Here is a 16,635-nt window from a genome sequence, read left to right as displayed (position 1 = left end):
ACATGCCAACATGCTCTTGCTAAAGACAGGAAAGTATGATGTTGCGTTAATTGAAGCTAAAAGCATGACTAAGAATTTCAGTAAGTTCAGCGTTGATAAAGCATAAATGGAGACGTTTAGCTGCGTAGAAGGACCTCGATTGCATAGTTGCAAACTGTTCCCCTTGATCTAGTCCATCTGTGGAGCTGTCCTTTACTCTAACAAGGACTAGGCGTCAAAGTCCTATGACTGGTGTCTATGTCAGAACATTTGGTCCAGACTTTTCTATCAGCAACTGGGTTTCCATGTTACCGTAGAATAATAACAGCGCTGCGGTATTGCGCTGCGGTATTGCGGCTCAAATATCACAGCCCTAAAAGCATGGGTTGAGCTTCGTGTCTGTGGACATAAAGAGGAAGTGCTGCCAGCACCTGCAGGTCAGTGTTCCATGTGTAATGGTTCTGCTATTTCCTTAGAAGTAGACTCATAATTTCAGAATGACACACATGATCAGAAACCTCCTGTCTTGAATTTGCGTTGTCTATTTTCTTGCCAAATAACATGTAGCATTGTGGATGCACATCTGGTGTGGTGGTCTTCTGTTTGTCATCTTCATGCACCACGGTCCTTGTGTGTATCTAACCATGACTCAAACTGTGGGAGCAGAGACCTGCTGGGAAGTGATCAGTGGATTAATGGGGCCTCCGGGTCCGACTCAGAATGAGATCCTAGATCTGTTCTGGGGGTTCATTCCACACCTTCAGGGGAGAAGACTCAGCGTGAGCGCTATGTAACAAATGTGAGAAATCTACCAAAGAGAGCGAGTCAGTCGTTTTTCAAAAGAAGCCCCTTATTTTGTCTTAATATCACAAATACACAATGTTCCAGGACAGCTACTGAGGCAAAAATTAAATTGTTGTGAAAGGTCTGTACTTTCCTGGGTTTTCTACTGGCATCATTATCCAATTGACAGAGGCGTGTCAGGAAACAGCCACGTTTTTCCAAGCGTACAACAGCCAAGAGGCGCCACAGTCCGATATTCTGATGTTCCCTGCTCACGTCCAGGGAGCGTTTACGCAGATTTGCTGGGCTGGAGCAAGTGCCCCCCTGCAGACGCTTTGTGCTCACGCGCCGCGTCGCTCACCTGCCGCGAGGGGCGCGGCGTCGGTCGCCCGCCACACGCGGAGCGACTGTTCCTCGTGGAGCGTCAGGCGATTCAGCGCAACATTGACGGGAACAGTCCGCTGTGGGAACTGCGACCACGGCACCTGAGACGCCAGCAGTTTGTGACAATCGTGGTTTTGGAAGGAACTGCGTAGGACACAGGTGATTATAATTATTATGCGTGATAATAATACACATGTGGAAACCAGATTGTTAGGCAAATGAAGTCATTGTGTCTACAATGTCTGAAGGGGAAGTCCCCCTCCTCCCTTCCAGCCAGCTGGAAACGGATCTGGAACAGACAACTGTACAATTAAATCGAAACCCAACTTACACAGGCCTCCTACTAATTCAGGCTTCCTGCTTGTTTTAACACCAGTATGAGTTGTATTCCAGCCTTCTGACGTAGTTTCTGATGAACTCCGATGTTTGTCAGATAACAGAGGTGACTGAAAGAATAGATGCCTGCAACTCTATAAGTAGAGGCGTTTTATATGTAGATTTCTGTTCCCAAAGGAACTATATGTTTTCTACCACTACCGTTAGTTAAGACGTGGTTATATTATATTATATTATATTATATTATATTATATTATATTATATTATATTATATTATATTATATTATATTATATTATATTATATTATATTATAATACATAATACTCAAAGTGCAGCTAGACATGAACCGGACCCGATTTGAATGTGAGGGGCAGAAAAGGGGCTGCGCTGCGTGTGCTTCCTTTTTCCACATCTGTATCAACATTTCTGGGAAACCCTAAAATCATTTTTACTTGAAGAGAAAGTCCCTCTCCATCTCACTCAGACAGACAGTGTCCAGCCTGATTCTGTATCCTTTGGCCTTTAATGAGTCATAGTGAAATCTTCACTGTTAAATCATGTGAACAAAGGTTAAGAGAAACAGAGGAGTCATGTTTGACCGACTAAAAGGGACACTTTTTTTTTTGCAAAAGTTCAACGCCCTGCGCTGATATCTCACCAGAGTTCATTGCATGTCAGACAATATTGGAGCAAGCTGTTCACGAAGGCCTTATCCTCCCATTGCACGCACTAATTATATGTGGTCTGTTTAGCCTGTTTTCCAAATAGCCGGTTTAGGGAAAGACGTCCAACTCAAAGTTCACTCTAAATAAAATGCTGAACTCTGAGGTGCAGATTTTTCAAAGGGCAACCTTAGTTCTGGCACCTTTTGAAAAACCACCTTTGGTTCATAGTCACCATCTGTTTTTTAACCTTTTACTTGTTTTGTTCTTTGCATAGAAAGCAAGAAAACAATGAGACTATTTTTCTAACAGGAAATTAAATGTCCTTCACCCAGACATGCAGCCCTGCCTTCATCCTGTTTTCCTCCACTGGTCTGTACTTCCTGTAAATGCAGGGCTGCTGCCACTGTTAACAGACCCAGTGCACAATGCAGTGCTTCCACCCCTTCGAGGGCTTCACAAAAACACTGTGTACTGGACGACCTCTAGAAGAACGAGCCAAGATGTCTGGCAGCGGATTTGTGGTGAAAAAAGTTTGTTAGTTAGTTTCATAGTTTGGCACTTGAAAAAGGAGGGACTGTATGTGTTGTTTCTGTTTAGTCTCTTCTGTCTCTTATTCCCACTGTTTTTCATGCAGCAGACACATATACTATAAACACATTTTGTCTAAACACATTACAGAAAAGCTAAAATGAAATCTCCTAAGATCAAGCGAGCATAAATGCTCTTTGCAATCCTTTAAATGAGTAAAGAGGGATTTACAGATATCTACATCTGTTTGTAATTTGCTTAATTTATTGATTCACTCCCTGACGCACTGTATTGCGGGGAGAGAAAGAACCATTTCCAAACTATACTTTAGCTCCAGACTGACTCCAGATGTTAGTGTTTAGAAGTATCAACTGGTCTTGTCGCCACAAGCTGCACAAATGAGGGTAATTTAAGGCTTTAACAACAGCAAAGCCTCCTCTAATGTTGAATAAGGATACACAGCACACTCACGTAAACATTTATTATTTATATTCAACTCTTTTCTTTCTAGTTCTGGTTTTCTCTTTATCCCTTGTCTCTCTTCTCTTTGTGTTATGCAGCCTGTGATTTGGTGGATTGCTGAATCTACAGTGTGGGGACAGTTTCAAACACAATTCTATGTTAAAATGCTAAACAGATGTTATAGGCAGTATAAATGGTGTCTTGTTAATATTTACGCTTTACCTTTGTTAGATGCTCTTAATCTCTTAACAAAACATATATTCAAGTCATGACTGAAATTTTTATTCTTTTTTTCATTTATGAACTTCAAAAATTCTAACACCTACAACTCATGCAGTCACTCACTCGCTCACTGACTCACTGTCGCTCGTCAAGCTCAGCATTTTCAGCATTTTCAGAAATATATGATTCAGCTGTGATGAGGAACCGCACTGCAAAGCATTATAGAATGATTACACATGAAAGTGACGTTGACTGTCATCCTGTCTGCCACATGTTCATCCTTTGCTGTCTCTTATCGTTTTGCTGTTGTTTGTACAAAGAAACTACATCTATGCCTTAAATGAACATTTACAAGCACACGTACATGTATTTGGTTTGTGTCACTGTAGTGACATCATGTGGCAGTGATGTACTTTTACTGTGCACACTCACTGACGCCTGTCCTCCTCCCATTCTCAGGCCCAGACGTCCGCTACGTTGAAGCGGTCCAAGCGCTCGCTTCGAACCCTGCACGACGCTGGGGAAGCACTCGCTCCACTCCAGCCCCCAGGCACCGCTGCCTCACTGCAGATCCAGCCAAGCACCGCTGTCTGCAGACTGTTTTATAACCTCTGGCTCTTTCTCTAAACAGCACATGATCGCGTCTCTGTATAAATGTGAGAATTAGAGGCTGTTTATTCAACGTGTTTGTCTGAAAATGTGGCGTCCATTAAAGCCCAGCGTTAAAAGGTGACTCAAAGCTTTATTTGTTTATTTTCTGCTGCATTAACACATCAAGTGAGTTCTGTACAAATCAACACAGACGTTTCGGCAGGAACAGAAGAACACGCACACATTTATATGTATTGTGCTGCGACAGAGATGAGGCGTTGCTGAATTAAAGCCAACACAACTCGCCATTTCCTCTTTTCTCTTCTTTTTGTCATTCTTCTATGTTTAATATTACCATAGGTGGTGTTTATTCCATAAGCACAGCTGAAGCTTATGTGTTTGCTAACACTGACAAAACACTGAACTAAAGGCTTCTCTGCCACTTAAAACAACAAAGCACAAGCACAAAATCACTGTATGAAACCGATGCAGAGTTTGACCAAAATAGAAAACCTGTCGGACTAATTCAAATACGTTGTAAAGGTCTGTGGAAAAAAGCATGATGTGTTGGTTCACTTCCTTCTTAGTATCACTTCCTCACTCCCAAGTGTTTGGAAATTGACTTAACATACAGATTTCTTTTAAAAATGTATTTCATGAGTCATGTAGTGATAATGCAGATCAACTATTTTCCCTCAGTCGCTCACTCACTAAGTGACGAACCTGTTTGTAACCAAGTTTCCATCAACTTCCTTTTTTTTTAATGACTGATTGTTCTCGAAATCAAACCTTTACTTTGCTTTGTAGTATTCTTAATCAGACATATGTTTTAAATTATTCATCATTTAGTTCCTTTTGCATTTCTGAGCCCCGTCACAGTAAAGGCTGTTACAGCAGATGTCCTCAAGAGGGAGCTAGAAACCTGGGTCAAACTGACAGAGTTTACTCCTCCGGTCCAGTGATTGTGAAAGTAAAAAGGCTGATGCCTGCGTCATTCAGCGAGGAGTAGCTGTTGATGTGGCTTTAATGCACGTATATGATCAAGAGTGAAATGGTAAACACTTTCAGTACCTCGTCAGACGTGTCACTGGAAATTAGTGCTGCAATTCTCCGCTCTGTGGCTGTGAATGTGATCAAGCGTCGCAGCTGACCTGGGTGCGTTGCTTGTGCCTGTCAGCTGTCATTAAAGGGTTTGCAATTGTCAGACGCCTTGTGGTGAATTAGCGCCTCACGTACGGCTGCGAGGCAACGTTAAGGCTTCAGATGTGGGACGTGTACAGGTAGGTGCTGTTGATGCTCCAGTCGGGAGGGAACTCCTGCACCGTGTGGCTCTTGAGGTGCCTCTGCATGGCCACCAGGCTGCTGCAGAACTCCAGGCACACCGTGCACTGGTAGGGCGCCGCGCCTCCGTGGGTGCGCAGGTGTTTTATCATGGCCGAGTAGTCTCGCGAGCGCTGACCACAGAGGCGGCATTCGAAGGGTTTCTCTCCTTGAAGCAGAGAGGCGACAGAATGAGCAGAGGAAGGAAGGCAGTGAAGGAAATGGCCTCATTCCTTCATATCGCCTAATGCATGCGATATGAAGATCCTCATTACTAGCTGACTGTTTATAGACGCTGCCTTTTTATCGGGCCTTTTCCTTTCTGAGAGTCCGACTACTTAGTTTAGAGTGAAATCAGCTCTGTCTCTTTATCACCACCAACAAGAGCCAGTCATATCACAGACCAAACCTAGCTGCTTCTTTAAAAATGGATGACATCACCAGGGTGTCAGCATGACATCATCAATTCATCTGATCTCCTGCCTAATCTAAATACAAACAAGTATGAACTCTTACTACTTATTTGTTACTATTTAATGAACCAAATTGGTTTTTTTCTTTTATGTGGGGAATTGTTGTGTAAAAACAATCACAGATCGGTTCGCATGTACATAATCGTGGAATGAGAATTGAAGAGTAGATTCCCATAGTTACCACACTTTGGTCGCCGCGTTGCCGCCTGCTTACCAGTGTGAACGCGGTGGTGTGTATCCAGTTGGTGCTTCAGGCTGAACTTTTTGGGGCAGTGCTGGCACTGGTAGGGTTTCTCTCCCCTGTGGTTGTGTCGATGAGAGTGCGGTTCATTTTTGTCCCCTCTTCCGCAGAAGCGACACCCTGCGCGACAGAATGCCGAAAGCTGTGAACGCTGCCATGCTGGTCGTGGCCTGGCTCCATGTCATAAAGAGCACTGAGGTCAGAGCAGCGGTTGCCTACCATGAACGCAGCGCTGCAGCTCAGAGCTGCAGCTTTTGCGTCATTGTCAAAAAAAAAAAAAAAGATATTTAATCACAAGGGGCGCTGTGAACCTGCGTGGGCATTCCTCATTGCTATTTAACATGTTATGAACCAAACCATTAACGAATTAATAAATGAATATTTCACTGATTGTTGTGAATTGACATTGTTGTGTAGCCGCAATTTAATTTCAGTCGCACTAACGTCAGCAGCAGCGCTCATCCGCAGTGTTACTGCTCTTCTCGTGGACACACTACTTATTTTAACCAGTTCATCTTATTGCGTGAGACGCTAGCACACTGCGTGATATCAGTAATTTCACTTGCAAGGTGCAGAAATGTATTTCTGGTCAGCATCCTGTTGCTAAAAAATAGAAATAAGTGCACTCTGTAGATACTAACCTTCCTGTCACTCTGCTCGTTTGCACTGAGCTATGTTGGTGATTCTTCTAACATTACAAAGGTGTGATTTTGAGGTTAAGATAGCAACTCTGAGGCCTTTCCGCACCTTCGCGTTTTTAGGGCTTCTCAAGTAAAAACCTGGGCCCGACGCTATAGACAGGATGCAGAAACGAGCAGGGGGTGTACTGTAGTAGGGGAAACTTGAGAGAATCAACCACAACAATTGAACAATCACCACTCTAAACCCAACCTGTTGAGACCTGCTGTCATTAGTACATTTCCTGTCCAATATTTCACACTTTTCACAAAACCCAACATTGTAATTTTTAAAATAAAGGCTAATATTTGATGCATTTATTTGCGTGCACAAATAATTACCAGTATCTTGAGGTCTTTACATATTACAGAGCGAGGCTTGAGGACACTGCATCTTACTGGCTTGCAGTCTAATCGCTATGTAAAAGCATAAAGTATGAAGATAATGTTCCATTGAGCGGCGATAGATAAAACCTCTATCTGTTTGGTTTTCTAAGGCCAGTACTTATGTACACACACACACACACACACACACACACACACACACACCCACACACACACACACACACACACACACACACACACACACACACACACACACACACACACACACACACACACACACACACACACACACACACACACACACACACACACACGCTTAATACCACGGTTACTGCAGCCTCATTTTATACATGTAGCAGTTTGTTACAATACATCCATATGTCAGATTGTAGGCTATAGGACAAACCGCTGCTGTGATGCAGTATATACTGTACTGCAGGTACCTCGCTGTATCTAGTAACCGCACTACTGCTCCTGCTGCACCATGCTTTCAAAACCACAACTCTCTTTATCACTTTCCATTGCGTAGCTATGTGTCTTGACTCTGCCAGGGTTAGGGGTCACGGCTTAAACCGGAGCCTCTTCAAACCGGTGGCCTTTGCACAACATAAGCTCCTGCCGCAGGCTCGACCTTACTGCAGAGTAATAACGGCCTTTAGAGCCGCGGCTGAGCTGCTGTGTGTCGCCCACTCACCTGACGGCGTGGCGGATGACTCCCGCAGCGCTGGATCGCCGAGGACGTCGGCGTTGCAGTTGTGGCAGGCTTTAACCCTGTGAGCGCCGGCTTTGGGCGCCTCGGCGTAGCTGTAGACGAGAGCGCGTCATGTCACGCACCAGCAGCAAACAGGAACTTTTACAGTGATAAATCAAATGCCTCCAGCATCCGAGAGGCGCTTCGTTAGAGAGAAACGCCAAGTCCGACATGAACCGACTGCCTTTACAACATTCAGCCTTATCACACGTGACATCTTAAACACCCTTTCCTTCCTCTGCATCCCCAGCTGAAAAGTATTTATAGCCCTTCGTCAGGTAAACGTTCACAGAACCCTCACAGAGCACTAGGAACCCTGTAATGAATCAAGATTTTCCACAAAGATACGTCCAAGTGTGAATAATTTCTTATGGTGTAAACATGGCGGCATAAACACTGAAACCGTCTTTCTGTAGGTGGAAAAGCTCGAATTTTGCAAAGGAGGGGAGAAATGCAGGGGACTCCCCTTGTCGCACTGTTTGGCTGCGCTGTGTGGAACACTGTCCAATATGCATAGACCTGGAAACAATAACTCCCCGTAAATGACTGCTGCAGTTCATTGATGACTGCTTTCACTGGAACTATGAAAATCTAAGCCCCGCGTTTAGATTATTGGAAAACTACTTTATATGTATATAAAAAAACATTATTTGAGGTTGAACGGCCAGGGTTACCGGGTGAAACCGCTGTAGCTGGAAAGTGCAGGAGGTTCAGTCACACACATCTAAGCAAAGAGCAGTGAGTCAGGTGCTGCAGCTATCGCAAGGGAACAACTGAGCTAATGAGGTGATTCTAAATGAGTCTGCGAGAAGAAAACAAGGACGCAGTGACTGAAAATAAAAATCTGAAGTTTCCAGAACGGCGTCCGCGTGCCGGCTTACCTTGGCTCGTGGCTTTGAACGGCCCTGGTGAACTCTCTCTGGCTGGGTCTCTTCCGTTTTAGGGAGCTTTGCTTTAATATGTCCCCGACCCCTATGGACCCGGCGTAGAGATTCTGTGAATAATGTGAATATAGACCCGGGTAGCCGACCATGGAGTGGGGCCCCAAAGTGGGCACATGGGGCCTCAGCAGGGGGAACACGTGGGGAGAGGAGAAGGACAGTGGGTACGGCTGGTTCGGGGACTGGAGATGATGCCCTGTCAACAGGTTGGAGTAGTTCTTCGCTATTTGCCTCAGGGTGCTAATGGAGTTCAGCATGTTGGTGGAGAAAGCCTGGCTGGAGGTGAACGAGGAGCTGCTGCCCGCAGGTCTGGTGATGACACTGTCTCTGCTGTACGACGAGGCTGTGGGCGGCGGCCTGGGCTTCTTTCTTGGAAGCGGCGAGCCGTCGTGGGATTTCGCCGGAGAGGAAGGAGCGTGGTTTTCCCCGACGGGGCTGCCGCTCGCCTGCCGGAGCTCACGCGCGCCCTCGTCTCGCCGGGAGCCCTCTTTTTCCCTTTCATCCGTCCCCTCTGCGCCCTTCGCTTCCTCTTTGACACCTGTCGCCGGTCGCCTCCCGTCCCCGTCTCTGTAGTCGAGGGCGTCCAGCTGCTTGCGGCACTGCTCCTCCAGCGGCTGCATCTCCAGCAGCTGCGCGGCCCGCAGCAGCAGGCGCAGGTCGTCCGCCGCCACTTCCAGTGCCTGAGTGTAGGTGAAGTCCAGGACCTGCTGGAAGGTGCGTGGGGAGAAGAGGTCCAGCGTGCAGTGGACCGGGCGGTCCGAGTCGCCCTGCGCCAGCTGCTGCGCCAGCCTGCTGCTGGCGCAGGCCAGCACCAGGCGATGGGCCCTGAAGGTCTGACTCCCGACCGAGATGATGGCGTCGCACAGCGACCCCGAGCGCCGCATGGCGTCTGCCTGCTGCAGGAAGTGGAAGTACTGCGTGTTGTTGATTCGGATCATTTCTGAAGTTTTTGAAGGTCTATGAGAAATCTGAGACGGGAGAATAAAGAAAACGAGATCCCGTTAGATGGCGCACACACCGTTTGGCCTATTTACCAGCTTGTTGCCAAGCGGTCGACACTTCTAGAAGCACCGTTGTTGCAAATCGGAAAGTCGCGTTGCAAATCAGCAGCAGGGATTGACGTGTGATTGACAGATACAATGTTTTTGTGTGGTTTGAACTATTTCTTTCCACACTTTCCAGACAGCATTACCTGTAGTGAGAGTTGAGGGGGCTGAATGTACCGAAGACATTCTATTATTGTTTCATTTTATTGTAGTGGTTAATTGGCTTCTTTTTTTCCCTAGATTTGTATCGCGATCGGATTCACAGTTTCTTGTTCTTCGCTCTGCACTTTTTCTCTCAATCACAGCATTGTGTGATATTGTGCCTGAATTTCTGGTCGATGTGTGGAAATGTACCGTTTTCTGAAAGCTTTGATATTCTGCACTCGCATACACACTCTAAAGCCACAAAGACCTAACGGTGTACGAAACCATGACTAATGACTGTACACACAAGTAAACATGAGTGAAGTACGGGCGTCAATAACAATAAGACTGAATTGGGCCACCACACATCAAATGCAGTAGAGTGCAGGGGTGGAATATGTAAATGCGCAAGTATGTTAAAGAAATACTAGGAATATTTTACTATATATACTGTATAATATTACTAGCAATTTGAGAATACATGGATGAAAGCCCTGCGGCGGCGTGCCGGCACTACCGGATGCCGGCGAGCTCGTCACCTTCGCACAGTCTGAAGGCTATAATGAACTTTTTTGGTGATACAGTGTGTGGTCGCCTTCTGCAGCGCGGGTCACAGGAACGGCACGCTATTACGGAGTTTAAGTTTTCTTGTTCAGTCATCTGATGGTGACTGTAAATTGAAAGTAGACGTGAAACGAAATGACATTTACTTGCCTCTACTTACTGGAACCTTTTTTACTACGCATGTATTTGCACACTCACTACTTACTCACTCGCTGTGTCTTTGTTGATACTCAAGTTCAAAATGAACCACGTTAAGGTAATTTTAAAATACCCTGATTTTCTTAGAATCTTTATTAAATCGGTTTAATCAGTGAAATTGTGCATGGTATTAGATATTTGCATCTAATGTCAATTATATCTGTTGCGTTCTTTACTGTATGCACGTAGTACAGTACGTAGCGCCGAGAGTGAAAGTAACAGTAGAGCAGCTCCCGTATCAGCAGCACAAAGTCAGTTAGATTTACTGTATTTGATAAGAAAGTGGACTACACTTCAGTTCAGCGTTCGTGTATTAACACTCAAAAGGCCTGTGGACGTAGAACATTTAGCCTGTAGCCAAATGACCATGCATCACACACGGCATCAGTGCGTAAAGTCATCTGCGTGCGTGAGCGTACTGTAGCATCGTCGGCCCAAATGGTTCCAGTTTACGGCGTTAAACATTCACTGTACAAATGAATGTGTTTTAAATTCTATACTGTTATTTTAGTTATATATGCAGTACTTCCTTTAACCAGTGCCAGTGTTAAATAAATGAGTTGCTAAAAAATTATAACCAAATTAATAAATGTATAATATGCAAACGTGCTCCTGTGCATTTTTGTATATTGAAATGTGTGTATTTAACTTTATTATTATGATTACATTGTAATTCCAACAACAACGGCAGTAATGTTATAATACAGTAATGTATTAGTTTTGTTAGCGGCTCTACACAGTGCTTATTTAGCGCTTTGGTTCATTTGTACGCTACAGAGATATATAAGCAAACAATTTAAAGAACGTAGTTGCTGGAAGATGTAACAGTTAATTCATGTTTTATGTCAAATAATCAGACGCAGAGGCAGTTAATGAATGTACGCGCTGTGTTTTAGTAGAAAGTGGCCAGTCCACTGAGTGAGTTGTACAGTCTTATTCACACTGATGCACATACTGTGTAATTTCCAATTATAGGACAGAGTAATTTACACAGCAGCTTTTCTTAAGTTTATGGCCTTAAAGTTCTTTTGTTTAGTCCGTACTGAGTGCTGTTATGCTTCTAGTCTGTAATAAATTGGCCTACGCGTGTGAAAGCTTTCGAATTAATTTGATTTTGTAACACACAGCCTTGTGCAATAATCCAATTCCCCCCCGGAGCTGCTCACATCTACAAAGCACTCTTGCAGCGTAGTGACATATTTAGCAGGTCTTTGAGCTCCTTGAGTGCAGTCACACTACCTCAGAGCTTACACGGGGGAAAACCATGCATGCATATGTCAGATTTGCACATCCTTTGACAGGACATGAACTAACAATCAGCCTCCCCGCAGCTCACATGTAAAGCACTGGAGTCTCGAGAGACAGAAGCCAGATCTAAAAGACAGCGAGGGCAACAGAAGATCAAGGGCGCCTCACTTGTGTTTACAGTGGATCACAGAAAGCGCAGCTAATCACGCGTACGCTTAGCAATGTGAAAGTGTGTGTGCTGATGGTTTCCAGCCTCTCAAAGCTACGAATCTGTAAGCTCTGTTAGAAAGGGCACTTACCTGCTGCTGTGTCGTCCCTGGAGAGTGATGAGCTACCTTGTGTCATGACTGTGAAGGAACTTGTAGAGTGACATGTCTGTCTGGGTACAGGTTTTGCTGTAGGACAGGGTGGTTTCCTCTTTTGTCTTTGCAGTCCCTCCTCTTCATCTCTCCCTCATTGGCTCAGTGATTATTGTGCTAAATTGTTTGCTTTTTTGTGGTAAACGATGGAGACTTTCTCCTATAAACTAGTTCCTGTTAGTTTTTTGCTATTTTGCTAAATCACAAAGGCAGCCCTGCTATTTAGTACTTGCACTGTGTTTTCTGAATAGATAACACACAAAATGGCATCCAAGTTAAATTATAAATGAAAAATGTGAATTTTGCAGTGATAATTAATAAACTAAGTTTGCGTGCTAGAAACAGAGAGAAAGAAATGGGAACAGTGGTTAGGATATTTGTGCCCTGTAGATGCAGTGGACCTGTACATGCTGTACATGATTTCCTCCCTCCAGCATCACATGCTGGTCACTACATTAATAGGCTGTTTTGTGCTCAGACATAAACCACTTCAAAGACCCAAAGTGACAGGAAGTACACAGACAACAGCCCGGTGGTACCAAAAAGCAGAGCTAGGCTTCACCGAAACCTGCAGCCCTGAAATAGAAATATCTACTTTGGCCTTTCAGCATGTCAGGTGTCAGTGTGAAAACCTGTGAAAATAGGCCAACTGTAGAAAGATGGTCAGTTTAGCACATCTCCGTGTCTGAGTGCATTTCGACGCATAAGGAAATTTTTTTTTTTTAGTTTTTCCTCATTGTCTTCAACTTCCTGTTGTTTACTATGCAGTAGTATTCACTGAAGGTTTGTTGAGCAGGACAGCGACAGGCGGGTCATCCCTGAGGCACTGGGACATTTATTTACTGCCCGGTTTATCACAGTAAGATACTTGTCTATGTATTTGTTATTTAAATTAAACTTCTGTTGTATATAAAGTGTAATGACATACATAATGCCCCCACCCCCTCGCCCCAACCACCACACACATTCACACACACTCACACATTTGTAACACTATTACGGTAAGGACACTAATTGCTGTTAGGCAGATAAGACTATTGCAGTTTTTTTTAAACCTGCGGGTGGTACAGACCAAATGCAGAACTAAAATCACACATATTATGCCTACAGATCCTTGGCTGCAGAATGAATAAACAGGGCATAGATTTTCTTGTTTTTTAACTTCGGGCTAGATCCACGTCAAGGCAACAAATGTAAACACAATCTTAATGTAGACAGAAGAAATATTATGAACTGAAACAAAAAGTAAAGACTGGTTAGCTAATGTGTGCTAACCAGTTTCTATTTTAATAGCGGAGCTGAATTGAAGGAGTGAAATTACAGAATAGATTGACTGAAATCAAACGGAGGCCGATGTGTGGCCGCTCATTATCAAAGAGCTCTCTGAAGCCACATCTAGTGGCGGGAAGCGCAACAGGCAAATGAAACGTTGATGGGCTGTGGTAAAAGGTTGCTCCTAATAAACAGTATAAAATAAAGATAAAACTATCTTATGTAGGCTACATGGAATGTGTTAGCTTTTGATAAGAAGACACAAAGATTATATTTGCAGTGAACGAACATACTTAAAAATGCTTATCTCACACAATCTGTAATTATGTGAATCTGTAGTCTGAAGTAGTAGCTATGATTTTGATTGAGGAATAAATCCTCACATTTTCCTTTTGTTTCAGGGAAAATGCACATGAATAGTTAAATATCGTCAGCATAGCTGTGAAAGTTACTGCCAACATGCTGATGACTTTTATAGACAGAAAACATTTAAATTAGAAAGGGGCACGCTAAAAACCTAATGATGCCCAGTCCTCATAATACAGGCCTAAAAACATTGCTCAAGCCTGCCGGAAGAGGTAAGAGAGGTTTCAGATAGCGCGGAGGTTTCAGCGCTTCTGATGCAGACTGCACCACTTGCTTTTAGCTGTGGAGAAATTGGGCAACCCTCTGATACAACTTCTAGAAAAATGAATCAGCTTGCAAATTATTGTAACTTACTTTGGTTGTTTAAAATTTTTTTTCTAGCCCAGTGTGGTACAAATTGACATGTTACTCGTGCGGAGAAAGCATAGACACGTGCTAAATGATAGCATCACCTTTGGATTGATTCAAAAGTGTGGTTGTTTATACTGTTTGGTGACAAATAACACATACTCATTATTCTGAGACTTTTGCTCATTAGCCTAATTTAAACTCTATTGAGCATAATATATTCTGTACAGTTTACTTTGCCTGTGAGCGGGAGGAGTTTATACTCAGCAATTAGATTTATAGCAGCACAGAGTTGCTGTTACCTGTTACATTTAAAGCGACTGTGCTTGTACTGTTGCTCTGGACTGAAGTGGTGCCTAAAAGTGTACCATCTGTAAGAAGGCATTTGCACCTGTACTTGAAAATGTGTGTTTGTGCTTCTGCCGCCTCTGTGGAAACACAATGTCGGCCACGCAACTTATCAATCACCTGATCGTGTTAATGTTTGTGGCTGGTACACATGAGCTATCCACTGCTCCACGGAATAAACAAACTACAGGGATAAGATCTAGTTCACTTTCTTTGCAGGGTTTCGTCTTTGCCCTAAAAATGAACATAACAAATAAACGGCAGATCAATTTTTATGTTGATTCACAATCCAAGACAACACACAAACCTTGCATGGTTTCATTTTGACCTTTAACGACTGATTACATGTAAAGGGTGCGATGATGTAAAAGAAACTTGACTTTTGTACAATGAGGTTACAATGTTTCCCCTGCATGTTCCTGTGTCATGAGTAACACAAACACAGATACTGCCACACTTTTGTGATTGCTTCTGACATTTGTGTCTGCGTGGGCATCGTCACACCTGCTTCACCGTAAAGACTATTTGCATCTAATAACTCTCGGACCTAGAAAACCCGACATGACTGCAGATATTCACACAGTGTTAAAATGCATTTCCCCTTCTAACTGAAAACACGATTCCACGTATGTAGCACTGAAAGTAAAGTGTGTGCATCTCACCCATATTGCCATGGGATATGCATGTAGTGTTAACCACAAGAGAGTTTCTTCGTAATTGCTGTGATCACAGGTTTGACTGGTTGGTAGCTCACCAAAGTGGCATTTTTAGCCTCTTACTCTCACCTTTTAGTGGCTTTTTGCCACCGACAAAGCATAACTTTTTGTAATTTACCATAGCTGACCAGCCTTAAGCCAATCATCTGTGTGTATGTTCATGTCAAGGGTTTGGCCTGACATTTAGGTGCAAGTGTCTGTTCAACAGGTTATCGTCAAGCCTGTCTGAAACCGCTGGACACTCTGATCTCATCTCTTCCTCGCAGAAAATTAGCATTATACCGACACCTAAATGTCACCCTGTGCTGTATGGTGAGGCAACAGCCGGAGCTGATGCACAGGGCTGCACCTACCAGTAATATCAAGAGTATCAGCCCCCCGACACCTCAGCACCCCTCATCGTCTGTCAGTTAAACAATCACCATCAGACACCCTCCCCAGCATCAGCGCTGACTCACTGAGGTGTCTAACCGTGTGTGGGGTAAAGCTGCGCGTGTTCATTAGCGCGTCCTTCGTACCATGATAATGGTCATTTATTCTTAAGATCATCCCGTACACTGTGCTGGCTTTTCCTTTTTGCTTACCAAGGGGTTTCATATTGTTTTTATGTTGAATGAATCAAAGTCTTACTGAACTAAACAAAAAGCACACGCAGACTGCGATGTGATAAAAGTCTGGGTTAATATGAGTCGTCGTACATTACCACAGTAGCGGTATGTAAGCAGTCGACTTCAGAGGAACCACTACCAAGATGACTGATGCGCGCTGGAGGCATCAATGACAAACTGTCACTGTACAGCCACAGAAGCTTTTCACAGTAATCTGGGTGAGCAGGACTACCCGTCAGTGTTGTGGTTTGGAAGAAGTGAACCTGTGCACATCTAGGGGCTGGGGCTTAACACTTCTTTGTAAATTGTGGGTGTACAGGTCCTGCCCACGCGCCTGACGGCGAGGTGAGTGTGTGCTTGAGAACTGTGTCAAAGCAAATGATCGCTGACATGTGAGGGTCTCGTGTTTAATGGGGCTTATCGCGACACAAATCTACTGAGTTGTGATTAGATTTAAGCAGCCGTTTGCTCAGACCGACGTAAGAGTAAATTAACGCATGCACCTCAGTTACAGTATGTCATTACTCATCACACTACAGAAGCTTCAAAGGAAAGTTCTCGAGTTGCGTTAGAGATGATCATGCATAATTAGCAGCACTGTATGTCTGGGGGTTGTTAAATAGATTAGCTGTATCCTTTCAACCTACTATGGTGCATTTTTGCTCAGGCTGTTGCACAATGGCACCTTTCCTGATGTAGGAAGTGAAGTGCAAATATGTC

At 44.0% G+C, this 16,635-nt stretch overlaps 1 protein-coding gene and 1 long non-coding RNA gene across 2 annotated transcripts; one reads left to right on the top strand and one right to left on the bottom strand.

Moving 5' to 3' along the window:
- The first annotated feature begins 1,107 nt into the window (after nucleotides 1-1,107).
- LOC129603218 (uncharacterized) lies at nucleotides 1,108-4,092 on the top strand. The gene is made up of 2 exons (XR_008692936.1): nucleotides 1,108-1,305; nucleotides 3,819-4,092. It is a non-coding gene; the product is annotated as an uncharacterized LOC129603218 (long non-coding RNA).
- Nucleotides 4,093-4,246: 154 nt separating this feature from the next.
- On the bottom strand, nucleotides 4,247-12,346 carry zbtb32 (zinc finger and BTB domain containing 32). Its single transcript, XM_029129884.2, has 5 exons — nucleotides 12,198-12,346; nucleotides 8,639-9,666; nucleotides 7,701-7,810; nucleotides 5,958-6,104; nucleotides 4,247-5,439 (listed from the first exon to the last, which is right to left on the bottom strand). The coding sequence occupies exons 2-5, from the start codon at nucleotides 9,634-9,636 to the stop codon at nucleotides 5,210-5,212; spliced, it is 1,485 nt and encodes a 494-aa protein (XP_028985717.1). The 5' UTR covers nucleotides 9,637-9,666; nucleotides 12,198-12,346; the 3' UTR covers nucleotides 4,247-5,209.
- Nucleotides 12,347-16,635: the final 4,289 nt, after the last annotated feature.

This window comes from Betta splendens, chromosome 16 (genome assembly GCF_900634795.4).
Source record: "Betta splendens chromosome 16, fBetSpl5.4, whole genome shotgun sequence".
Classification (NCBI taxonomy): Eukaryota; Metazoa; Chordata; class Actinopteri; order Anabantiformes; family Osphronemidae; genus Betta; species Betta splendens.
Note: the sequence above shows the minus strand (reverse complement) of the source record. Positions and strands in the feature narration are given on the sequence as shown.

Bases quoted from the DNA above. Each gene is read 5' to 3' on its own strand.
- zbtb32 (XM_029129884.2), bottom strand. From the start codon at position 9,636: ATGATCCGAATCAACAACACGCAGTACTTCCACTTCCTGCAGCAGGCA. The intron at 7,811-8,638 runs GTAAGCCGGCAC...TCTCGTCTACAG, and splicing joins GTTCAAAGCCACGAGCCAAG to CTACGCCGAGGCGCCCAAAG. The intron at 5,440-5,957 runs GTAAGCAGGCGG...CTCTGCTTCAAG, and splicing joins ACACCACCGCGTTCACACTG to GAGAGAAACCCTTCGAATGC.